Below are 27803 nucleotides of genomic sequence, written 5' to 3'. Positions count from 1 at the left end.
CCCAAGGCTTTTAAAATCTAACACACCTTAAGTGAGAAGAAGCAAGGGCTTAATTTAATTAGAACAAGTCAAATTAAGTTTCGAGCATGCAGTGATTAATAAAAATGGTTGACACATAGTCAGAAAGATGCTTAATTGACACACAGGCGTTTAGCGCCCAGCACTACAGCAGATGCCCAATGTTGAAAGAAACAACTGCTGTGAATGAAATGGTTATCTAAAATGTTTATAGTGAGTCACGACTAGCCTCCTTATTTTAGCCGAAGGTTATCTTTTCTAAAGGAAACGCCACAGTTGATGTTGAGGCAATGAAGGGCAGTGAACCCAGCACACGGAATGTGGGTGTGCACCAATCTGATCTAAGGGGTGTGGAAAAGGTCTTGGGGTGGGGCCCTGAACTCTGCATTTCTAACTGATTTCCAGGTGATGCCCAGGCTGCTTGTCTGAAAAGTGTTTTCCTTGAGTGGTAAGGGTGGGACACAGACTTCAAAGCGAGATAAACCCAGGTTTGAATATTGAATCTGCCACTTGCTTATTGTGTGACACTCCTTAACTCCAAGCATTCTTATCCAGGGGTAAAAGAACTGACCTGATATGAAGGAATGTGAGGATTAAATGTGACTTTTAAAGCTTTTCATTGGGAAAATTTCAATAATTATAAAAGTAGAAAGAAGAGTATAACAACCCCCCCATGTAACTGTCTTCCAGCTTCAACTATTAGCAACTCATGGAAGTCTTATTCCATTTATCCTTATTTACGCCTCCCCATCACCACTTTAGAAAATTTTAAAGCAAATCATTCAGGTGATGCTTTTACGTGCATAACACAGTGCAAACAGTTTTTACCTGGTAAAAACTACTGTTGTTATTATTATTCTCAGGTCTGTTGAGATGGCTAGTTTATTTAGTGGGATGATGAATGAATTTAAGTAGATGAGAGTGAGCAGGAGGAAATATGTTACATATCAAGGGCGAGTTTTACAAATACCAACCACAGCGTCTTACAGTTCCGACTTTCATCAGAATTTTCAAGATGTTAATTATTGTGACAGAAGCCATTAGCTGCCTACCAAGTATCCATTATCCCATGTGTTCTTAGTAAAAGTACCCTGATGTTGTTGGGGTCAGCAATGTGCCCAACTTAAGGTGAAACAAAACAAAAAACCCCAGTAAATTTTCCCGCCCTTCTTGCAGATGCGGTGGCCAGTGAGATGTAAACTGAAATCAGTAGATGGGCTTCAAGGAAGCTCTCTTAAGCAATCTTAGTTAGCAGAGACCTCTTTTGCCTTCTCTCTTTCTGGAACGAAGCCATGGCAACTGGGGCTGCAGCAGCTCTTCTCAAACATCAGGTGACCTTGAGTATGGAAGCCAGTGCTGAGCATAATGGAGCCCAAAGACAGCGGGGCAATGGCGCACTGATGCCCTCATGGGGCACCAGTGCAGTCCCAGACAATAAAAATGCTTTTGAGCTTCATGTCATAGCAGAGAAAAATGAAACCCTACTTGTTTAAGCCACTGCTATTTCAAGTTTCTGTTAGTAGCTGCTAAATGCAATTTCTAGCTGACTCATTTATCTAATTAGCATACGAGATGTCATCCCAAGGAAGCTTTCTCTGAATTTGGATGGCTCTAAAATCCACTTACTAGGAAAAGCAAAACAATGTCTCCTCCGTGATTCGAGCCCAGAAGACATTTATAGTATTTCCCTTGGCTGTCACTCAGTCAGGTTGTAAATATTTAGTTTTCTTAATCTGCCCTTATATATCAACTCTTCGAGCCCCTTAATCATCTGTGATAGGTGTAACACAAAAAATGCCTCTGAGCTGGGTGGTGAAAAAGCAACGGGGGGAAGCAAATGGCTTTGAAAACCAGGCTTGGAGCTATTTTATGCATATTAGGTATAGCCCTAGGTGGAATGTGACAATCAAGACAAATGTATTTATGTAAGAAGTCTAATCTGCTTGAGTGGGGATCTTGGGCCCTGGGCATGTTTGCCGTGTGCTGCCAGGGCTTGATGCCTATCCCATTTCCCTCTGGCTCACTGAGATTTGCTTAACCTCCTCAGACAGAAGAGCAATAGACTGAGAAAAATACAAACTGCCTCATGTTGAATACATAGCAGACATCTCATTTGACAGGAATCCATAATCACCCCCTAACAACCTGAAAAGAGCACAGAAACCATGACACAGAGAATAAGTGATTGACAGCTATAACCATTTCACACAAAAAATCATTCCTTCGAGGATTCGTGTGTGTCAAAGAGCTTGGTGGAAGGTTTTTATGTGTTAGAATAACCTTAAAGGGATGGCTTTAGCTGTCTGACTACAGATATTTTTCCCAAACCCTCTGATTTACTAAATTATGATCTACCTATACTATGGAAAACCATGAATTCATTAGGAATTATGTATACAAAAAACTTGATAATATGGAAAAGTGGTATAGCTTACTTTTCATTATGATGTGCAGTTGTGTAAAATAAACTTATATAACTGTAGGTACTGTATGATATTAACAAAATAAATAAATATATGAACCAAAAAAAGGTTGGATGTCTATATGCTAAAATGTCAACTGCAGAAACGTATCACGCTTTTCTATACTGTCCATATGTTCTCCAGAAAAACAAGTTCACGCTTTAGTGAAGAGAAAAATGGAACATCTCACCACATATGAGAGAACTTTCAAATGGGCATGTCAGGAATCCCAGCACATAAAACTGGAGGACACGGGTATTAGTTACTTGTGCCAAGGTGGGAGGCAGTGGGCCCACTGGCCTGAAGCTGGTCTGGACTGGTGCCTCCAGGCTTGCGGAAGACACAGTCACTTGTCCCCTGCCGAAGACCTCACAGCCAGAATGACTGCTGCCTGGCAACTGGACAGTATTATTTCCGCTTTACGTGCCCTTCATCTTCTGCTTATTATGATAACACATTATTTAACGAAGACACTATGTATTTTTGAGTGAAAGTGGCAGCAAATTAACATTGTCTTCAGAAGGTGAAGTAACAGAAACTTAGAGGCAACAGGCACTCAGCAATTGCTCAAAATGATGCGACACAGCAGGAGCGGGAATCAGAACTCAAAACATGAGTGTTTGGGTACTGGATCCCATCTCAGGACTTGCCTTCCAAATCCGTTGGCCAACAGGCTCACATAGAAGCCTATGAAACTAAAGAAGAATGTTAAACCTGTGAAGTTTAATTTTTACCACACAATTATTTATAATCTTTAAAGAGCTCTGACAAGAATTCATTTAAGATAATTTTGCCAGGAGTGTTAAACCCACTTAACTTAATTTTACCACACAATTACAATCTTTAAAAAGGTCTATCCGACAAGAATTCATTTAAGGAAATTTTGCCAAAGATGCTCAAAATTGTCTCCATTTAGTCTTTAAAGAATTCTGTTATCTACTGAAAGGAAAGCGAAAAAGAAAAAAAAAATCTGCGCCTTCAGCAGACCTGATGCAATTATGAACAAAACATCACAAATGGTTTCAGGGATTGGTCTGCAGACCTGTGCTGTATCTGATCACATTTACACACACACACACACACACACACACTCACACACACACTCAGGCCCGTCTCTCTCTCTCCTAGCCATGTTCCCCAAATCTTTCATTGCTACTTCCTATCGCTGAGCCCAGACCTGAGATAACTGCCCCAAGATCCTAGGAAATGCTGCCTGCAAAGTCAGTTCCCCTGTGACAAAGAACAGAGCAGGGGAAAGGCCAGGACAGACTCAAATGGCCAAGCCTATTGACAACAGTGGTAATTTGTTACAAGGCCACAACATAAAACTAATACATACGGTAATGATATGGGTACATAAGAGAATGTCTTTGTTCTTGGCAAATGCAGGCTAAAGAGTTCAAGAATAAAGGTCATTATGTCTGTAGCCTACTTTTGAACGGCTTGGAAAGGAAGTGTGTGTATATATTTGGAGAGAGCATAGAGTGAGTATAGCAAGATGTCAGTGGTCAGGAAATCTCAGTCAGTATATGGTACGTATGCATTCACTGCACTGTTAACTTTTCTGTGGGTTTACTGTTTTTCAAATTTCTAAAATAACAACAAAGAGTTAAGCTCAGGGAACAAATAAGAAGTGAGAAAAAGCATTTTTTTGTTGGGCTTTTCAAAATCAGTATCTCTCCTACTCCTGTCCAAAATAGTTCCTAAGATGGTGAACTCCTGGGCATCACTTCCTACATAGATCCCTTGACAGTGCTCTTTAAGTTTCTTCCCAGCGTGCCGAGTTTCTGGAAATGAAGGTTTTATACAAAATATAACATGTACGATGAGAAGTTAATGCACCAATTACAAACTTAAGCAATATTACGAAAGCAATCAGAATCCCTGCAAACTGTCTCTGCCGTTTTAATTTCAGATCTGGAGAGAGAAAATTTAGAATGACAGTCAGTTACATTTTGACATGTTCAATCCAGGAACGCATAAATGCATGGTTTCTTCTGTCAGTCTATCTTTCTGTCCTTGTGTAAGTATTTTTGAGTGGTTTATGTGTTGTGTTCTTAAGGGTGAGCACAGAAAAACTATTATGCATAATTTAGCCTCTTCTAGAAGAAGCAAGGTTAGAGTTATCAAAGCTATGGCAGAGGCAAAGGTCTAGAGAGTACATTGCAGACACCATTCTGCTAAGGCAGCTTTGCCACCATGCAGGCTCCCAGTCTAAAAGAAAGATACAAACACATCATCCTTATGGAGGCTAGATTGGTAGCAAAACACCAGGATTCCAACAGCTTCTCCAATTAGAGGCCAAGATCTTAATCACAGGTCCAGGTGTGTGATAAGTCCAAATGCATTAGTATGAGAGATTTATTATGTTTTAAAAAAACCTGTTCCTATTTGACTCAGATCTATATAATGTGTATGAGAAGAAATTCTTTAAAATTTCTCTATAATTATACTTTTAGTTTAAGTTACAGTTTTTCTTTCCTAGCAGCATAATTGTTGTTCTTTTGCCTATATTATTGAAAATATATTCTGTATATTAAATAGATAACTTTTTTATTTCTGAGTAATTTTCAATTGCCAATATAAAACTACAGCTCAGAATTTGGGCAAACAATTAAGTCTTTGTACTCCATATTCTGAGATTCCTCCTATACTATCCTTTCTCTTATTTGAATCCATTACTTATATATCAAGTAGCACATGAATACAGACATACATTCATTCAACAAGTATTTATTGAGCCACTCCTGTGTGACTCATTTGATGCCTGTCATTAAACACTTAAATTCTAGAACAATAAAACTGGCTAGGCACTCTGGTCATTAACCTTACATCTTTGATATCAGTGTTGAATCCTGAGTTTATCTAAGAACTGGATCCTTCAAAAGCAATTACAGGCAGCTTTTGGTTGTATGATACTGTTTTTCTGGAAACCTCATTGGAAAATAGTAATTATCAAAAAATTGACACAATTTTCTTTTAAAACAGCTTTACAATTGGAGGTTCTGTTTCTGAGACATCAAATAAATAACGAATGTTTGAAAAAAAAAAAAGCCATAAATGTAAACTAGAACCCAAAGTAGTAACTAAAAATAGTACGATTATATTCAAAGTTCCACAAAATGGGTAGAAATACATTAGGTGATTACATAAGGGGTTCCAACTTACTCTGAAGCATAAATATCTGACTTAAAAACATAGCTTTACGGGATGTTAAATATGACCTAATAAGCTAGTTAAAACAAATAAATACACATAAACACATACACACACACAAACATCACTTAAAAAAAAAACAGCCAGTAAGTTGGAGACTCACAGGTTGTCGTTTACAGAGGAAGAGCTGGAGGTGCAGAGGAGGAAGGGACACACGGGGAGTTAGCGGCACAGGGGGTCAGGAACCCCAGGCTCAGTCTCAGCGTTTCTCCACGTTTTGTATCCCCGTTTTTGGTACCAAGCAGAAGAGTACACTGATGTATCAGTGGGTAAAGACAGTGAAAAAATTCCGTGAAAACTGATACTAGAAACTAAGCAAAAAGCTAACTGCAAAGCAGCATGTAGTACTTTGATGCTGACAGCACCAGCTCAGAGTTATGATATGTAGACTTGGAACACAATTGCATGGAAATGCTCTACGAGCTTGGAAAAAGAATGCATCTTTCTTTAGCTAAGACACTCAAATAAGTTCGGCCACTAGCTTTGCTTCATAGAAATTGTCAAGCAACACTAGGTATAAACAATTAGGTTCATGTTTTTTCTTTAGGTGCTAGGACTTCTGTAGGTATGCAGTTTTTCTGCCAGGAGTCACTGTATAATATGCACTATACAGTGCATAATTATAACAATAACTTTCCACAAAGAATTCCTGAACTTCAAAATAGATTACCAGGTGATAGGAGTAAAATAACCAATAATCACTTATTATAAGTTGAACACATAATACTCTGGTTTTTCCACTACTGAGAATGAGTATGGGTTTAAAAGCCATACTTTACACAGCATTGAACTCCTTCCCCTGAGGATACCAGCTTATTGACTGTCTTGGTTACCTGTCAAATTGCCACAGGATTTCCTCTTGAAGAACTGATATCTGTTCAGAGCAGAGATATTAAACAATTGATCTCAGGCAAAAGAAACGAAGTATCAGGTAAGGTTTCTTTTCTCTTGGAACAGAGAAGAGAAGGGATGAGGAATGAGTAGGGAAGGGGGTTTTAGGAGGAAGGAAGAGAGAGATGTGAACCTTGGCAGGGGCAAAATGAGATACACACTGATACAAAGAAGGAAGCAGTAGACATGTGCCTACTTGAAGGTGAAGAAGGGTAGAAGGAGGGTTAGAATCAAAACACTACCCATAGGGTACTATATTTCTTAACTGGGTGATAAAATATTCTGTACACTAAATCCCCATGACACGCAATTTACCCATGTAACAAACCTGCATACATATCCCTGAATCTAAAATAAAAGTTGGAAAGAAAAAAAACAAAACAAAACAGATACTATACAGAAGAGTAAATGCTTTGTGTAAAATTGGCAAAAAAGTGAAAATGGCTTAAGATGATCCATTTTTTTCTCTGGGATAGAAGTGTTAGAACAACAATGTATTTGGGAGCAGCAGGGAACTATCAGAGCAGTCACAGGGTTTGAGGATATGTGGAGAATTATTTTTAAAGCAAACAACAATTCTAAACCAAAGGAATAATTACCCATGGTTAAATAACCTACATGAATCAGTAGTGACCCCACTGTCCTACCACTCCCCAGTCTCAGTCTTGTGCCCCAGAAACAACCACATATAACTGTTTAAAAAGGTACTACTGTAACCAGGCGTGGTGGCTCACACCTACAATCCCAGCATGTTGGCAGGCCGAGGCGGATGGATCACGAGGTCAGGAGTTCAAGATCAGCCTGGTCAATATGGTGAAACCCCATCACTACTAAAAATACAAAACTTAGCCGGGCATGGTGGTGAGTGCCTGTAGTCCCAGTGACTTGGGAGACTGAGGCAGAAGAATCGCTTGAACCCGGGAGGCGAAGGTTGCAGTGAGCCAAGATCGCGCCAATGCACTCCAGCCTAAGTGACAGATGGAGACGCTTTCTCAAAAAAAAAAAAAAAAAAAAAAAAGGTACTGCTCTTTCTAAAATTCTTTCAGTGACTTTCGCCATCTCTCTGAAGAATCTGTTGAAACGGCTACTTGTTGATGTTAATTTTAGACATTGTGTTCTGACCTCTTGCTTGATGGATGGGTGAGGACCACCTTCCCTGAGCTCCAATTCCATCCCCTTTGTCTTTCTAATGTAGTTATAGTATGCTTTTTAGTTCTCTGGCCTCTTCTGTGTAGGTTTATCCATATTTTTCCCTCCAGCAGTAGTACTCACCACACTACTAAGAGTCTGCTTACTTGTTTGACTCACCCACAGACTGTGAGCGAGGGGAGCAGGGTGGAATGTGGAGCAGGAGGAGGGTTTCTGGGAGGAGATGCTGGAGGAGTTGATACCGGAGCTGAATCTTGATGGCAAAGGTGAGTATGAAAGAGGATGGTGGACTAGGAAGTGGAAACAATTCAACAAGGAGAGAACGACAGATGTAAGGAGGTAAATGGTCCTTCACCCCCTGGCAGGGAATTTCAGCTTGCAGCAGAGAACAGGCATCAGCAGAGACAGAGCGGGGCAAAGCCTACAGCAGGCACGGGCTTTTGGTAGTGCTTCTAGACCGTCTCACCACTTGCCCTTGTCTTGGGAACACTTCTGCCTGCAACCTACCCAAGCTTGACCACAGGCATCCTGCCCACCACCACAACGGCACAGGTGACCACTGCCAGCCTGTCTTTCTCAAGGGCTAAGTGGGACTACCTTGGGAGAATTGCATTTTTTTTCTTTTATTAAGCCTCAAACGAAAGAGGAATGGAATTAAATGTCCACTTTAATGGAAAAAAATTAAATAAAAAATTAAATGTAGAAAATAAATTAGTAACACTTTAATGATACTAACAGATAATTATAATTCTCAAATAATTGTCCAAATACACTAGCATTAATGTGATGTGTAGGGGAGATTTTACATTTTGTTTTTTTCCATTTACTGCCAATCTTATGCTAACAAGAATGGTATCATTTTCATATAACAACAGAATGCCTAATTCAATCATCTTGAACATTAATTGATATGTTTGCAGCTGAGTCTCCAGTTAATGACCTGTCTTTTTTGTTTAGTTTTGAGATTTAAGTCAGCTTCTCATCCAGACTTGCCTGGCAGCATCCTATATCCATCTACGACCTTCACCTCATTTAACTGCGGCAAAGAAAATATTTTAGTAAAGCATTTTCTACTCTTGCACTTATTTAATATATTCATGTTTTCTGATTTGTCTTTCCTTTTATAATTATATTTTAAAAGTTATATTAAGCGTCCAGATATAATGAAATAAATGTCTCCAATTTATGAACATAAATATGAACATTTTGTTCAAGACAGCTAAAGTCTTTTTTTTTCCTGCTTCACTCCTTTCATTTACTCCTTCAAACTTATCTAAAGATTCTTTGGTAGTTATAGTTAGCTGGAACCTTTTAACAGCTGTGGCTTATATTACGTTGAGAACCTTTCAAATTTCCAACAGGAACTTTTCTGAGAATCATTTGTGCTCTACTTTATTCATATAATTTCCTCATCTAAACACATTCCTAGCCCTGCTAGAGTTCTGCTTCTCTTAGAATTGTGTAATCCGAATTGGATGAAAAAATTGAAGAGGTATAAAGAACTACTAAGGACAAAAACAAAACAAACTAGTTAATGATGGTGCTGAGGACCAGAATGTAGGCCAGTGACTTTCCAAAGGGAATTTCTTACTATGCATGTAACTTTTAGAGAGTTCACTGAAGCCTGAGGCCTCCTCATTTTTTTTGTTTTTTTGTTTTTACATTTTATTCCTTTCATTTGAGGACTAGCTGATCCTTCTCATTCATTCAACATTTACTGAGGACCTATGGTATGAGGACCTATACTAAGAGGATTCCACAGAAGAAAAGTAAAAGTGCAAACCTGCTTTCTGCTTTTATTCCTTTTTCACTGAACACTTAACATATGACTCACGTCAAATAATAACTTAAGATCAACCATCTTGCTTGCTGGAAACGAATATTTTGCTGTTAATCATGTTGACTTCCTAATTTCATAAAACCCCAAAAGGTAGTCATAATAAACATACCACTCATCTGATTCTCCAGACAAAATAGAAAAGTTGTTTTCTGAATAACTCAATAACTACAAATAGCTACAAAATGTCCTTTAGTCTCTCTTCCCTATTCAGGACTGCATCACCCTCCATCCAAAACCTATATAATTTATTTTATATCATTTTAATATTTCATTCCCCCATCTTCTTTTCAACAATGATTATTATTTTTTCTTTGCATTGATTAGTCAGACATATAACTCAGAGGAAAATAAGACAAGCAGTTTTAAAGCACCTAGATTCAATGTATTGTTTTTCCTCCAAATACAGCTGGATGTTCTGTTTAACAACCTGTTATTGGAAGGGAGAGAACCTATAACAATATAATACATTGTAACACATTCGGTAACAATATAATACATTAGGTATAATATAATGAATACCATAGAAAACAAAATCTAGAGTCAAAATGCTTATATGATAAATGTCTCTGACATTAGCATAAAATGAATCAAATATCAGTCAAGACTGTGATGATCAGTGAAAAGGAAGGAATAATTCAAATGTCAAAATCCGCAAATTCCTGATCCATTTTTAGGCTGGTCAGTCATAGTGTGGTGGCTCTGGAAGTCAGATTACCTAGAGTCAAATTCTAGCTCTGTCACTTAGTGGCTGTGTTTTTGGGGAAGTCATTTACTTCTTCTGCACCTCAATTTCCTCATATGTTGAGTAGGAACAATAATTCCTGAAACTTTGTACTGCTGCTGTACAGTGCCAGGCACTGACAACTCTTATTGCTGTGACTGCTGGAATCGACTGAACAATCTTAATTCTTTTTTTTGAGATGGAGTCTCGCTCTGTCACATAGGCTGGAGTGCAGCGGCCCAATCTCAGCTCACTGCAACTTCCGTCTCCTGAGTTCAAGCAATTCTCTTGCCTCAGCCTCCTGAGTAGCTGGGACTACAGGCATGTGCCACTACTCCCAGCTAATTTTGTTTCTATTTTAGTAGAGACGGGGTTTCACCATGTTGGTCAGGCTGGTCTCGAACTCCTGACCTCGTGATCCACCCACCTCAGCCTTCCAAAGTGCTGGGATTACATGCACAATCTTAATTATTTATTGTGCATCTTTCAAGACTAATCTGTAGGTTTTATATATTGCTTGACCTTTAGCACCTGAAAATTCTGCTCCAGGTCCTGCCAATCACACCTATCCACTTAAGGATTTTCAAACCCGGCTCTAGAGAACTGATTCTTCTTCTTTCATTCAGGGTATGAATGAAATGGGGGTAACAATTTTGGGGTGATGGGGCGGCTGCTGTTTTTCTAATACACATGGTCTCCCTAGCTCCTTCCCTGTCCCCTTTGCTTCCCCCAACACCTTATCCCTTCTGTTAATTACATCTCCAGAAAGCAGGAATGCCTTTTACCAGCAGATACTCATTGATCTCAAAAGGATAAATATATACATATATATGGCAGGTGCAAAGACAATGGGCTAGAAAGCCTGCTTTCAGCTTCTTTGGGAATAAAAGGATATTTGCTATTTTTCATTTTTCTATGAAAGCCCTTGCTTGACCTATTTTTCTTCCCTCCATTCAAAGTTAAGCCTGGAAATAATACATTTTATTTTTTAGTTAAAAAACAAGAATAGAAAAGAGCCTCATTTAGTAATGAAGGGAACATAACCTTTATTCAATGCAAAGGGCACTGGATTCTATATTCATCTATGTGCCAAGCAACCCTCTGAGCTTTAAAAACTAATTACAGGGGGAAATTGTGACTTTTCAGTCTTTTTGGCTCATGCCATATTCTATGGTACTCTAAAGTGCTAAATCAAGGCACTCTGTCAAGTCTACCGCATTGGAATACCAATGAAGAGTGTCCTCTTCTACTTACCTTTGCTTTAAACTTCTAATTGGGATACAGAATGTGACAGGTTAAAAGGAAAGAGTCAATCATATAACAAATAGACCTAAAAATTACTTTTCTTTTGTTAAGGCAAATATAGTTTGTTTTTCAAGCCATGTCTATAAGCAAAAACATGGATAAATCCTTTAGGCATAGTGTTGAACAAAATAAATCAGATGCTATGATTAAATTTATATAAAATTAAAAGACAAGTAAATCTAAACTATGGTGATGAAAGTCAGACTAGTGGTTACTCTGAGAGCAGGACTTTTGGGGATACTAGAAAAATTGTATATTTTGATCTGGGATGGTATATAATGAGATATAACATTACATTTAGTTATACACTTAAGATTACATTTTACTTCACGCATTAAAAAATATACATTTAATTTGTTTTGCCTTCAAATTTAAGATGGAAAGTGATATAACTCAGTGAGCAAAACGAGAATAAAGAAAGCCAGGACCTTGATTCTAGCTTTTCTAAATCAGAAGCATGAGGTGGTAAAAGCTCATTTCTTTGGATCAGTATTCTCTCTTCTGGAATGAGGCTAGAAAGCATTCCCTTCAATTTAAACTACTGAAGATACCTAATAAGACTGACGGAAAATCCCATTGCTATGCATCGAATACAATTAAGGAGTTACACAAAAATAGGCTGAGGGACAAGAAGAAGAAGATATTTAGTCATTTAAAATAATCTGCAAAGTTGGGAAAAATATTTTTTTCTTCCAGAAACTGCTTGTAGTGCAACTATTAAGGTTGACAGCTGTAGTTAGGTGAGTATGCTTACAGAGAACGAGTGGGGACATGTTCACCCAGGTGTCTTCAAAATCTGGCAGTGGGAAAATATTATGGCAATACTGTGAAAGAGTGGAGCCTTGTGGCTTGACCTCTGTCCTAAGGTCAGTTTAATTATTTCTACTCAGGGCTCTAACGATCTCTCAATCATTCTTTACCTGTCTTGATAGAAAAAAACCCCTCAAGTTACTCTCTACATTATAGTCATGACAACATGCTGCAAATGAAGGGAAGAGAACAGGCAGAGGAAATAAAAATGTAAGAGCTTATCATTCATATCAGATGCAGGGGGAAAATACGTTCAGCACAATAAAAGTTTTAGAAGAAAACATCTCTGTGACTTTGGTATATCACAGGTTTCTTAAATAGGATTCAAAATGTCCTGTCCATAAATAATAACAAATTTAATTTATTAAAACTTTAAAAAGTCTGTTTAGTAAAAGACACCATTAAGAGAGTAAAAACGGCAACCTGTACAGTGGGAGAAGATCTGTTGGTCGGTCGATCTATCTATCTATCTCAAATATGTTACATCCAGATATGCAAAGAACTCTTAAAAGTCAGTAAAGACAGGCAAGCTAATTAAAATGGGCAATAGATTTGAACAAATATGTTACCAAAGAGGATATTCAATGGCCAATAAATATGTAAGTGCACATAAAAAAGTATTCAAGTTCATTGTTCAAGAGATAAATGCATATTAAACGACAACGAGATACCCTTACAAACCTACTGGGCTGGCTAAAATAAAAAATTAAGTGCTGGTGAGATATGGGGCAACTAGAACTCTCATACAACACTATAAGGGAAGCCGAGGTGGGCAGATCACAAGGTCAAGAGTTCGAGATAAGCCTGGCCAATACGGTGAAACCGACTCTACTAAAAACACAAAAATCAGCTGGGCATTGTGGTGGGCGCCTGTAATCCCAGCTACTTGGGAGGCTGAGGCAGGAGAATCTCTTGAAACCAGAAGGCGGCAGTTGCAGTGGGCTGAGATTGCACCACTGCACTCCAGCCTAGGCGAAGGGCGAAACTCTGTCTCAAAGGAAAAAAAAAGTATAAACTCTTACTACCACTTTGGAAAATTATTTGGCAGTGTATACTAAAACTCAACATATGCATACTCTATTACCCAGAAATTCTACTCCTAGGATATACCCAACCAAAATGCATATATATGGTTATCACAAACCCCCAGTATATTCACAACAGCACTATCTGAAATAGTTCCAAGTGCCCATCAGAATGATGTGTGTATGAATACACAATCACATGTACATACATACACACATATAGACACACACACGTATAAATTGTTTAAAAACTTTGTTGTAGTAACATAATGAAATACAATATAGACTATGGAGTAATGAGAACCTATATACAACAATATGGATGAATCTTGCTCACATAATGTGGAACACAAGAAGACAGTCATAAAAATAAAAACGTGTATAATTGTATGATTCCATTTATATAAGGTCCAAAAATAGATTAAACTAGTCTAGTAGTTACGAGTCAGTTAGGGTAACTTTTCAAGAGGCAGGCAGTAACTGGAAGGAAGGAGGACAAGAAGGCCCTTTGTTGCTATGTTCTATTTCTTATTGCTAATCTTCTATTTCTTGATCTGAGTATTGGTTACAAAAGAGAAAAGTGTAAAAATTGGCACAGTTGTGACTTTGATATGTGCACCTTCTCACATATTTATTATGCTTCATTAAAAGTATGTATATATAATAAATAGATATCCAATAAAAAGCAAACTACAGGTAATGCAAGAAGAGATGAAAACTCTAAGAAAGAATCAAGAGGAAATGTTAGAAATAAAAAACACTGGGTAACAAAAATGAAGAATGCCTCCAATGGGCTCAGCAATAGACTGGATATGGCCAAGGAAAGAACTGGAGACATTGAAGAAATGTCAATAGAAACCTTCAAAACTGAGCCAGAAAGAGAAAAGAAGAACAAAACAACAGAATATCTAAGAACCCTGAGACAGTTAAAAAACATGTGATCCAAGAACTATAAGACAGTTTAAAAAGGTATAACATATGCATAATGGGAATATCAGAAGGAGAAGAAAGAGAAAAAGGAACAGAAGAAATATTTGAAGCAAGAGTAACTGAAAATTACCCCAAATCAATTAGAGATACCAAACCACAGATTCAGGAGGCTCAGAAAGCACCAAGCAGGATATACACCATAAATTCTACACTTTGGCATATCATATTCAAAGTACACAAAGTCAAAGACGAAAAAAATCTTTAAAGAAACCAGAGGCAGAAAAAACCTATAGAGGAACAAGGGCAAGAATTATATCAGATTTCTCTTCAGAAATCATGCAGGCAAGAAGAGAGTGGAATGAAATATTTAATTGTTAAAACAAAAAAACAACAACAATCAATTGTGATGTTTAATTTTATATGTCAACTTGACTGGGCTAAGAGATGCTCAGATAACTGGTATAACATTTCTGGTGTGTCTGTGAGCGTGTTTCTAGAAGAGATTAGCATTTTAATCAGTAGACTTAGTAAAGAAGATCCTCCCCCACCAACATGGATGGGTATCATCCAATCCACTGAGGGCCTGGATAGAACAGAAAGGTGGAGATGGGTGAAGTCCTTCTCTGCATGCTAGAGCAGGACATCCATTTTCTCTTGTCCTCATACACTGAAGCTCCTGGTTCTCAGGCCTTCAGACTCCATGACTTACACTAGCCCCACCCTCCACCCCTGTTCTCAGGTCTTTGGACTTGGAATAAATTACACCACTGACTTTCCTTGTTCTCCCGCTTGCAAATGGTGGATGGTGGAACTTCTTGGCCTCATAATTTAATGAGCTAATTCCTATAATCAGTCAATCAATCTATCTGTCTATCCATTCCTCCATCCTATTAGGTCTGTTTCTTTGCAAAACCTTGACTAATACATCAGTCTAGATTTCTGTACCCAGTGAAATTATCCTTTCAGTGAAGAAAAAATAAACACTTTCTCAGACAAATAAGAACTGAAGGAATTTGCTGCCAGTAGATCTGTCTTGCAAGAAATGTCAAAAGAAGTTCTTCAGAGAGAAGAAAATTGATACAGATCAGAAACCTGGATCTACACTGAGAAAGGAGGAGCATTAGGGAAGGAATAAACGAAGGTAAAAATAAACCTTTCTAATTCTTACTTGCAGTGTATAGTGTAGTGTGTAGCGGTACAGTGTTATTGAAAGCAGACTTGGATTAGTTATAAATGTATACTACGAATGCAAGGAGTAAAAAAAGAAGTATAACTAATACGGTAAAAGACAAGAAAAATGGGATCATATAAAATAATTAAAATAAGAGAAAACAGAAAAGCACAATTCACAAAAAAATATGTAGGACTTAATTAAAAGTTCTCCTCTGCAAAAGACATCGTGAAGAGAATGAAAAGGCAAACCACAGGCTGGGAGAAAATCTTTGCAAAATACTTATCAGATAAAGAACTGCTAACCAAAATATACAAATAACTCTTAAAACTGGACAAGAATATCCATAACCCAATTAAAAAGTAGGCAAAAGATCTGAATAAACACTTCACCAAAGATACACAGACAGCAAATAGCATATGAAAAGATGTTCAACATCACGTCATTAGGAAATTGCTAATTAATACAATGAGATATCACTAGACATTCATAAGAATGGCTAAAATCCAAAACACTGACAGCATCAAATGTTGGCAAGGATGTGGAGAAACAGGAGCTCTTGTTCCTTGCTGTTAGGAATGTCAAATGATACAACCACTTCGGAATACATTTTGGCAGTTTCTTATACAACTAAACATACTTTACCCTTATGATCCAGCAATCACATTCTTTGGTATTTACTCAAATGAGTTAAAAACTTGCATCCACACACAAACCAGTACACAAATTATTTACAGCACCTTTGTTCATAATTGCCAAAACTTGAAAGCAACTAAGATATCCTTCAATAGATGAGTGAATAAAGTAGTACATCTATGAAATGGAACATAATTCAGAGATAAAAAGAAATGAGCAATAATACCACAAAAAAACATGGAGGAAACTTAAATGCATATTGCTAAGCAAAAGGAGTCATTCTCAAGAGGAAACATGCTGTATGATTTCAACTGTATAACGTTCTGCAAAAGACGAAACTATGGAGGTAATAAAAAGATCAGTGGTTGCCAGGGGTTCAGGGTGTCGAGGGAGGGAGGGATGAATAGGAGAACACAGGAAGTTTTTAGGGCAGCAAAATTATTATTCTGCATAATACTACAATGGTGGATGTATTCCTTATACATGTGTCAAAACACATATATTTAGAATATGAAGAATGATCCTTAATGTAAACTACAGACTTTAGTCATTAATATTGTATCCGTATTAGCTCATCAATTATAAGAAATATACCACATGAATGTAAGATGTTAAAAACAGAGGGAATGGTTGGTGGAGGTGTAAGGGGATCTATGGCAACTCTGTACTTCTTGTCCAAGTTTTTCTGTAAACCTAAAATTGTTCCTTCAAAAAATGAAGGTGGTGAGAGAGAGAGTTTTCTTATATAATTAACTAGCTAACAAGTTTCTTTCAGATACTGTGAAAAATAAGGAAGAAAAACATAAACAGGAAGAATTTAGGTTAAATTACACATGCACTTTTGCGTATCATGGTTTTGAAAAAGTTTAACATGACGCTATAGAAAATTTTCATATTAAAAAGTTGGTAAAAATATGACACTACAGTGTATGATTATAGGTTAACTTTGTGAGCAGTAAAGATTTGTCTACAGTTGCACAGTTTGAGAGAGAGAGAAAGACAAGAACACAGTTCTGTGATGAATTAAACATGGGCCATTACTCCTTTTATTCCTCTTCTAGTCTTTGTTTCCTTAAAATGCTTTTATTTTATTTTTACCACTTATTCAATTCACTTAGGCAAAAGAAAATAATATTAAACCTAACTTTGATGTGACAAAGTATTACCACCATTGTTTTTCTACTTTACACAGCTCTAAAGTGACAGAGGTGAAAATGTTTCACTGTGGCAAGCCAGCCATATGGAAATGAGTAGCTTCATCAAATGAGGCCACATTTTCATGGCTAAGTAAATAATTTAAATTGAACAAAGGCAAATGTTGAGTGACGAAGTTAAAAGAAAGACTCTACTTTTGTTAAAACACAGAAAACAATCACAGATGATACAAAGTACGTGAACACACACACAGGAAGCACATTTGTGTTTTCCAGGAAGCCCAACAAACAGTTTTATGGACTGAAGAACATGTTAAGAACAATCATAACATATTCTGTATGGACACAAATTTATCTTACTTTCATGTTTGAAAGGGTATGGCCCATATGGGGGCGATAAACAGCTTTGCTGAATGAATGAATGAATGAATTCTATTTTTCCTCTAAGAGGAAAGAAGAACCTATAAATTAAGAGATATTTTAACCCAATTTAGCAATGTTCCAAATTTGACTCACATTAATGTTTTTCCTTCTGAAGTTTTGAGCTCAAGGCACACTTGCATGGGAAATGAGGTGAGGCAGGAGGAAAACAGATTTTACTAAGTTCAAGTAATTGCTGTTTGATTTTTAGAATTGGCCAAAATCTCATGTAAGAAAAGATTGGTTAAACAGATGTGCTTCCTCCCCATGTTTAATACAACTTAGAAAATGGACCCTTTACCTTATGAAATCTTCTTCCTCCTCTCTTTTTGGCCTCAGCTGTTTGGGTTGAGCCATATTCATCCAGTTTGGTAGAGATTTCAAGAGTCTGCTGATATCATCATCTTTTGCCCAGGATGCACTGATAACAAGTTTTTCTTCTGACTGGACAATACCCCTAAACACAGCCAATAGAAAAGAGACACTGTAGCATGATGCCTGGTATTCAGTTAGTATTTCCATCTACCTTTGCTGCAAAAAAGAGATCACACTCATCTCTCTTTTGAACATAATCCATTATCTAAGTTGGAGTCCGTGATACCCATTAATAGGTCACATTACTGGGAAACAGCATTTCTAGATTTCATTCTTAGTTTCTTAGTTCTTGAGTAATTGTGACAGTTGAAAACACTAACTAGGTCCTCTTACTGTATTTGATCCCTTAGGATAAATAAAAGCATATGGTACGTTTTGGGGGAATCTTTTAAGAAAAAGTGGGATCTTTGAATAAAAAGTGGGATAACCATGTTAAACAATGCTATTAAGTGACAACATAACTAGTACCTGAAAGGTGACAGAAGTGTTACAAAAGGTTGTACTCTGACTTCTTGGTTTAAATTATCAATTAGTTCTAGTTGAGGGTATTGTTTGAATTATGGACGCCCCTCTCTTCACAGCCAATCTACCATCATTAAGAAACCCTGAGCCCCAGATGTCAGGCAGAAAAAGCCTTTGATTGCTGCCATCTCCAGCGGGCTCTGACTAGTGACCTAGAGCTGACAGGCTTCAAGTCTTTTAATAGGGCCCAGGGGTTAGCTATTAACACTGCTCTTACCAGAATGTTACCTGTAAATTCATCTTAAATGTTCAAGTTCAATTTAATTAAAAAGCTTTTCTTTCTGTTCAACATTTGTCACTATAACTAATTTTAATGATCTAAATATCCTCGTCAGCAATACTAGGTGACAGAAGTGACAGAGTCTCTGAGACTGACCAAGACTCCAGGAGATTGCCCTCATCATAGGCAGGAATCTCTTTTGGTACTGGGGGACATTCTGCACTTCCAAATACACAATATATATGGCATGTATGTATGATACCTCCTTGACCCAACAGACAATTAATGTTTGTAGACAAAAGAAGGTGGAGCCTGGGCCAGATGCAGTGGCTCACATCTATGACTGCAGCACTTTGGCAGGCTGAGGCAGGAGGACTGCTTGAGGCCAGCAGTTCAAGACTGGCCTGGGCAACATAGATTGACCCTCTCTACAATACAAAAACAAAAACAAAAAGCTGAAGCCTACAAACCTTGATTCATGACAGATTGACTTAAGTTAACATAGTTTCGTGTTGTAGGGCAGGGGTCCCTAAGCCCTGGGGCACGGACTGGTCCTGGTCTGTGGCCTGTTAAGACCTGGGCGGCACAGCAGGAGGTAAGCAGCAGGCCAGTGAGCATTACTACCTAAGCTCCCCTCCCGCCAGATCAGCGGAGGCATCAGAGTCTCATAGGAGTGCAAATTCTATTGTGAACTGCACATGCGAGGGATCTAGATCACATGCTCCTTACGAGAAACTAATGTCTTATCATCTGAGGTGGAACAGTTACATCTCGAAACCATCCCATCCCCTTTTCTCCCCCCAAACCCCACCCCAGTCCCTGGTGACAGAAAGGTTGGGGAACACTGTTGTAGGGAGCAATATTACCCTGGTTCTTTTAAAATAACTGGAATAAATAAGACAGCTCTTTATTTGCTCTCTTATTCTAAAGTTTTGAGCTCAAGGCACACTTGCATGGGAAATTAGGTGAGGCAGGAGGAAAACAGATTCTAGAATTCTTTTAATTCACTATAAGCAAACGTTTTCTCGTAGTAACCATGGTCAGAGACACAAAAATTGGATTACAGAAACTTCTTCCCTCCAATCTCTCAAATTACTTTCTTACTGCTATTTTCTATTCCCTCTTTTGTTATTTCCTTGCATCTTTTCTGCAATATTTATGGACTAATCCAACAATTTAACTTTTACCATCTTATACTCGCACTGCTAGGTGCAATCTTATAGCGTGGTACCACCTCAGATATGAGATTCTGTTGCAGGTGTACCCTCAATGTTCTCTGACTTCTTTATACCTGTCTCTGATCAGGCTCATCTCCCCATTTATCTTAGTAGCTATTTCTTTAAAAAACATTTGCCCTTTCTGTATCTGCTCATTGCTTATCCCCCATATCCTTCTTATCTGACAGAGAAAGGAAGGGATCTACTTACATACTTTCAAATATTTGACCTCCTATCCCAAACAAAGATATATTCAAATCTGTTTCACCCTCATTCATTTCCAGTAATTCCTCTACTTAGGCTCTTGGGGATCTTTTTTCCCCGACCTATCTCCCCTTTTTCCTGTATTTTTACTCTTTCCATTATATAGTCCCTAATCCTCTGTTATTTTAAAAATGAATGGATGAATGAATCTCTTCTCTGCATTCCTCTCTAACAAAGCTGCTCCCTCTCCTTCAAAGGCATTCATCAAAGGAGCAGCCTGCACTAATTGACTTCCCTGCCTCACCTCTCATTCATGAAATCTCTCTCTAAGGTCTACTTTATGACTTAGCCCATCTACTGCTTTTTGAAAAATTTTTAGTTATTATATTTTTCATTTCTAGATTTTCTATTTGCCTCTTTTACAAATCTACTGGCTTTTCCCTCCCAAACTGCCCTGTTCTTGTATCATGGAAACTGCCCTTTTCTTTATCTCCTTGAATGTTTTAGAAAACAACAATTTTTAAGTTCCTTTTACAAAGTGGCTTTATATTCTTTGGTAGTTCTTATAGATGTCAAGTGTCCTGTTTGTTGCATTTGCCTTCTTTTCTAATGATGCTGCATTTCCTCATGTGGTCTGCTACTTTCGTCTGGAAGCTCTACTTCAGTGGGACTTATCCTCTGTAGGACTCTTGCATTTGCCCTGAATTTTCAAGATATCACTGTGAGGTAGTCTGCATTTGCCTCTTCTGGGTCCTTTGAGTTTCACTGGTTCCAAACAGGGTTTTAATTTTTTTTGCCTTTTTTTATTTTTTACTTTTGGCTTAAGGCTTTTTCTCCCTATGTAGGTAGTACAGATTGAGGTTCTTACTCGCACATATCACATGAAGTGTGGGATTCTGATTCCTTTTAGGGGCTACTTTTCTACTCTAGGTTGGGTAGCTCCTTCTTAAGTCCCAAGTTTTCTTGGTTCCATTCATGAATGAACTAAGAAATACGAATGAAACAGTTATTTGCATAACTTCTGCACAGATAAAGCTCCCTCGTTGCCTGGAAGATGTCAAGATGCTAGCCTCTATTTGACCTCTAAATGTGGTCCTGAAACCTTTGTAGCCCACTCAACTTCCACATTTGTCTGTTTCTGGCTTTTAATTCCTCTTTCATTCATGGCATCTGGAGAATTCTCTTTCATCTGTTTGAGTTTGGTTACATATTTAAAATGCTTTTAAAGTTATAATTTTTTAATCCAGAATTTCTACAAGTTAGAAACAAGAAAAGGGCTTTTAAAATCTATTCGTACCAAACTTTTGACAGGAAATCGAAATCCAGTCTTAAATCAACTGCAATCAGGGTTCTAGAACCATTATTCCATTGAAATTGCTCTGCCAACCCACGAGCACTTTTTATTTTATTCTTTGCACTCTTTGACTGTTCTAAAGCATCCAACACTTTTGATTACTCTCTTCTTGAAATATTACTCTTTTGCTTTCCATATCATGTTCTTTACCTACCATCCTAACCCTTCTTAGCCAGACTGATGGCTCTTTTTCTCCATCCGTATTTCAAATGCTGTGTTCCACAGAATTCTGTATCGCCCACTTGGGCAGTCATCTTCTTGCCCAACTTGAACCACCTATATTCTGATGACTCTGAAATTATTATCTCTAGGGTGGCCCTCTCTTCTAAGTTTCCAGTCTGCATATCCAAAGGCTTACTGTAGAACTCTACTTGAAAGTTCCATCCGCATTTCAAGTTAAAATGAGTCAACAGGAACTCAATTTACTAACTACTTCTCTCTCTCTCCCACTGAGCATCTAATGTGCCCTATTCAAGCCATCCTGTTATTCAAGGCAGGAACAAACGCAGAGTCATCCTAATTACCCAGTCACCACATCCTGCCAATTTCACCGCCTTAATATCTTAATAAATATGTCATTTCCTGTCCAGATTCACTGCTATTAACCTATATTTTAACCCTCATCTGTTTTCACCTGGACTTGGCAATAACCTTGTAACTGGGCTTCTCGCCTGCAGCTACAAGACCATCAGTTCACTCACCACATCAGTTAGAAGAGTCATTTTTCTAAACTACAAATCCAATCATGTTATAACCCTTCCTACAAGTCTTTGGTGACTTCTAATTCCAGGTAAGACCAAGGCTAGACTTAGCAAGCCATGAACATCTATCTTTTCAGCTTCATCTCCTGCTATTCCTTTTCTCCTTTGTGTCTGTTCACTATTCCTAGCCAACCCCTTGCCTATGCTGGTTGAACATATTGCCCATAATGAGTATTCCAAAGTTTTCCAAATGGGATCTATTATTTCCTGCTTCTGTGTGTCATCTCTGCCTAGAAAGCCTTTTTCTCATCCTCCTTGTTTGCCTCTACTTGTCAAGCATTGCCCCAGTTCCTCCCTTGGTACATCTGAGTCCTCTTTTTTTGTGCCTCACCACCCCCATACCAGAGGTTTTCAATCTCGACTAAACATTAGAATCACTTGGGGAAGCTATTTTAAAAACCAGATGCCCAAGCCATACCCAAGACCAAGTAAATCACAATCTCTGGGTTGTGGGACCCAGGCAACAGAAATTTTTATAGTTTCCCATGTGATTTAAATGTGGACTCAAGGGCCATAACCTTTGCGTTTGCCAACCTCTATTTTAACTGGTCCTTCTACACTTTTTTGCAAGCTGGAATCCCACAGTGGATGATGAGTTCTCTGAGGGCAGAGCTGATTTCTTATTAGTTTTTGTGTCCCTAGTGCCTAGCATAATACCTGGCATATGGAAGGCATATAAGAACTGAAATACAGATAAAAATAAGCCCTCTTTAATTTCAAAAGTTGAGATAACTTATTGCACTAAAAGCATCTTAATGGTTTCAGTTTTCTTCTCTGCACTAAACAACTTTGATGAGCTGTCAAGTCATTTGGCATTTAACCAAATCACAGATCACTCTGTGCCATGCCCTTCTCCATGCCTCTCTGGATTCAATGCAAATCAGGATAATGAATACAGGTGTGTCCCCCTCTGAAAAATTCCAACATAAAGTAGTCCTGACTCGTAAAACAAATGAACCAAGGAGAGATTATTAACAAGCCTTTCCCTTCTACGCTACTTATTCCTAGGTGGCCTATTATTGGAAAGTCTCCTCAAAAACTCACTTTCTCTGTGAAGAATTTGTTGACTATGTCAGCCTACAATGATCTGTCCCTTTGGAAACAAAACAAACAAAACCCCTCCTTTTACACTTATCCATAACTTCCCACTTAGCACTCTGTCTGATACAATGGGGTGGGCAAACCATGAGCTGCGGGCCACCCTACCCATCAGTGGTCTTTGTATGTCCTGTAAGCTAACAATGGTGTTGGCATTTTAAAATGGTTTTTAAAAAACTAAAAGAACAATATTTTGTGACATGTGGAAATTATATAAAATTTCAATTTCACCATTCATATCCAGAAAGAATCTTGGCTGTATGGCTCAATTCTTAGAATTGAGTATGGGTCAATTCTTAGACCCACACTACAGGTCAAATTCTGTTTCACAGAGTGAGAAGCCCAAGCCCAACTCATTTTGTCAACATCTACGTCGTTGAGCCCATCCGTGCTGGCCCGTATCTGCCCTCAGGTTCAGGAAATAGTCGGAGCTGTAGGTGTGAGATGGTATTGTACATTTTGAAGGGCTAGAATTTTCCATTTTAGCATTAGCTGAACTAAAAAAATTAGGTTAGGTTGGAGGACATTAAAGGTACCCACATTATTTACTTACATGTTTTTAAAGGACTGGATTAATTCAGTAATTCAAGATTATGTTATCTCTAATATGCATCGATCCCATTTTATTAAAAAATGGTCATCCTAATGAATGAAAATGCTACTAACATACTGCCCTCAACAATATATATATTAGTACATACTAGAATGAACATCAATCCCAAAAGTAATCCCAAATATTCTAATTTGAAATACTGGCATTGATCAGCAATATACAATTACCATAAAGAAAATTTTTCACTCAAGTGGCAAGACCACCCTGACTAATTGCATTTATTTGTTTTTGATTTTCTGATAAATCAGATCATGTGGGTTACAGAAGTACAGGACATATCCAAATAGCCTCAAAAAAGAAGAGCTATACCTCCAACAATTATTCCATAGGAGAAGCAAGGTTAATCATCCCTACCAGAACCATAATGTACTCATTAATTCACAGCTCAATGGGCCACAGACACAGCCATCTGTGTAACTATTTGTATCTGTTCCCAAGAGGAAGAGGAAAATAGGTGTACCTTTTGGTACAGGTGATGAGGCTGCCAAGAGAAAGGTCCACCCTTGAGATACGGCTGAGTGAATTTCATTCAGAAAACATCTGCTGGTGTCGCCTGGCTCTGATGTGTACCGCTTCCTCTGTGGAACAGTTGGGAAGTGTGAGTGTGCATGGTCCCTGGACACAGCTGGGGTGCTGAGTCTTTCATTAGGTAAACAACCAGGGGCAGGTGGGGCTAATTGGATTCAACTGTTTGGTGACAGCCAAGGCATGATGTTTACTTTCCCAGACTGAATCTTTCAAGATACTTCAAAAACTAGGAGCCAAGCTCAACAAATGAACCCTGGACAACGCCGGTCCAAATTAAAGTGCCGTCGTCCAGTTTAGACTGTGAATAACTGGACCTGCAGCAGATGAAACCGCAGTGAAATGTCTGGCAGCACAAGTGATAATGATAATTAGGGATGCAAAGATAATAGTATTGTGCTGCCAAATAAAACAAAACGAACACAAAACCAAAACCAAAAAGTCAGTTAAGATGGAGCAGGATACATAGGAAAAGAGGAGAGGAACATCAGAACATCTTTGACACCATACTCAATGCTGGTCAGAGAGCTTTATGATAATGTATATGTCTACGTGAGAATGACAACTTCTGATAACTCTGGAGGGCGCCCATGGAAAACAGAAACCATCCAAGGGGACCTAGGGAAAAAAGCTTTGGAATGACAGTTTACAGAAGGTAACTCTTGGGGATAATTTAATAACAACCTTTAAACAGACAAGTTCTCATATGAAGGGTCATAACTGATACTTAAAAGATCAAGAAGAAAAAAATTATACTGTAACACAGGTAGTGGACCAAGAATTCATATAAAATCTGTATCAGGTGGGCGCAGTGGTTCACGCCTGTAATTCCAGCACTTTGGGAGGCCGAGATGGATGGATCACCTGAGGTCAGGAGTTTAAGACCAGCCTGGCCAACGTGGTGAAACCCTGTCTCTACTAAAAACACAAAATTAGCTGGGTGTGGTGGCACTGTGATCCCAGTTACTTGGGAGGCTGAGGCAGGAGAATTGCTTGAACCTGGGAGGTGGAGGTTGCACAGAGCCAAGATCACGCCATTGCATTCCAGCCAGGGCAACAAGAGCAAAATTCCTCAGAAAAAAAAAAAAAAAAAAAAAAAAAAAGAACTGTCTCAACCGTCAATGTTCAGATTTTTCTCATAATAAAGCAAATTTAAATATAGTCTGTGTTTGAATATCATTAAGATCTTTATAAGCAGATCTCAGATCAGATAACTCCCTATTTAAACTTTGCATGTCTTCCCATTTAACTGAGAATAAAATTCAAATTCTCTAGCCTCAAGATCCTTTATTAATGGTTCTTAATCCTGACTGCACATGAAAACACCTGGGAAGCATTTTAAAAATACATCAATTCACAGTCTGAAGTGGGGCTCAGTCTGGATATGTTTTCATCTCCCATGTGATTCTCACGTGCAGTCAGAAATGATCCAAATGATCCGACCCCTGTACCTGTCTAATGTCACTCAGTATTCATTCTCTTTGCTCACTAACCTGAATTCATGCTACTTCCCATCTTCGGACTTGCTCCTTTCTCCACCTGGAGTTTTCTTCCCCACATTTCCACATGGCTCCTTCTCATCCTTCAAAACTGAGCTCAAACACCGTATCCTCCACGACGGCTTCCCTGACCTTACTCCTCACTTGAACTTCTTGTTTTATTTAATCACATCATCCTTATTAATGAGAAATTTATTATTTATTTCCACTTGATTATTATCTAGCTCCCTCCATTAAGGTGTAAAATCCACGAAAGCAAGGACCTTACCTAGTCAATTCACTTCTCCACCTTTAGCCCTAGAATAATGCTGGCTCCTAGAAGTGCTCAATGAATGATTTTTGAATGAGTAACAGATTGAAGCAATGAATGATACAACTGAAGCACCAAACACCAGGAAAACAAATGACCTAAAAATATCTTTCTGAACCACACACCGCATGTTCTCACTCATGAGTGGGAGTTGAACAATGAGAACACACGGACACAGGGAGGGGAACATCACACACTGAGGCCTGTTGTGGGTTGGGGGACTAGGGCAGGGATAGCATTAGGAGAAACACCTAATGTAGATGACAGGATGATGGGTGCAGTAAACCACTGTGGCACCATGGTATACATTGTATACCGATGCAACAAACTTGCATGTTCTGCACCTGTAGCCCAGAACTTAAAGTACAATAATAGCTGGGCGCCGTGGCTCACGCCTGTAATCCCAGCACTTTGGGAGACCCAGACGGGTGGATCTCGAGGTCAGGAGATGGAGACCATCCTGGCTAACACGGTGAAACCCCGTCTCTACTAACGGTACAAAAAAATTAGTCAGGCGTAGTGGCGGGCGCCTGTAGTCCCAGCTACTCTGGAGGCTGAGGCAGGAGAATGGCGTGAACCTGGGAGGCGGAGCTTGCAGTGAGCTGAGATCGCACCACTGCACTCCAGCCTGGATGACAGAGCGAGACTCCGTCTCAAAAAAAAAAAACTTAAAGTATAATAATAATAAAATTAAAAAAACTTTCTTGTACCGTCCTATTATTGAATATCAACAATATCATCAATGAATTTAAAAGTAAATAATACAAAACAGCATCAAATGCAGCAACAATAAATAATCATATTGGCTGACAATTTAGCCTTTACCATGAGCTGTGCATTCTTCTGAGCATTTGGCATATATTAACTTTTAATCCCCACAACCACCCTGTGTGGTAGGTACTAACATTACTTCCATTCTATAAGTGAAATACAGAGGCATAGAAGGTTGGGAACTTGATGGTGGTCAGCCAACTAGCAAGGTAGAACCTGAACTGAACCAGACCCGCTGTTCTGCAGTCTGTTTTCCTAGTTATTACACTGTCTCTCTAAAGCATTGGAAACATTTTTCAGGTTTCCTATTTCCTCTTTAATTCCATTGCCTCTCCTTTGGGCTGAAGACTGAGATAGAGCTAGTGCTCTTCACACACGTACTACCACTTCATGCTCTGCGGCCTTTGCCACGTTATTAACTTTTCTGAACCTCTGTTTCCTCATCTGAAAGGCAGAGAGAATCTAATTTAACAGAATTGTTGCGACTGACTAGATGAGCTATGACTATAAAGTCCCTGGCACAGAGACTATGTATTAATACTTTATTATTTATTTTCATTCCAGTCTAGGTCCTTGTTACTTTATG

General features: G+C 38.4%; 1 protein-coding gene across 3 annotated transcripts in view; it reads right to left on the bottom strand.

Annotated features, from left to right (window-relative positions):
• EXOC4 (exocyst complex component 4) overlaps nt 1-27803 on the bottom strand; it is an 845850-nt gene that overhangs the window by 139788 nt on the left and 678259 nt on the right. For all 3 annotated transcript variants that reach the window (XR_003118525.1, XM_025378967.1, XM_025378968.1), the window contains one exon: nt 18050-18205. Coding sequence is in view for 2 of the 3 variants with exons in the window: in XM_025378967.1 (XP_025234752.1) it covers nt 18050-18205 (156 nt within the window). In the remaining variant the exon portion in view is untranslated. The remainder of the gene's footprint in view (nt 1-18049; nt 18206-27803) is intronic.

The sequence above is a fragment of the Theropithecus gelada genome, chromosome 3 (genome assembly GCF_003255815.1).
Source record: "Theropithecus gelada isolate Dixy chromosome 3, Tgel_1.0, whole genome shotgun sequence".
NCBI classification, from domain to species: domain Eukaryota; kingdom Metazoa; phylum Chordata; class Mammalia; order Primates; family Cercopithecidae; genus Theropithecus; species Theropithecus gelada.
The sequence above is the reverse complement of the archived record's forward strand: the minus strand, read 5'-3'. Positions and strand labels throughout refer to the sequence as shown.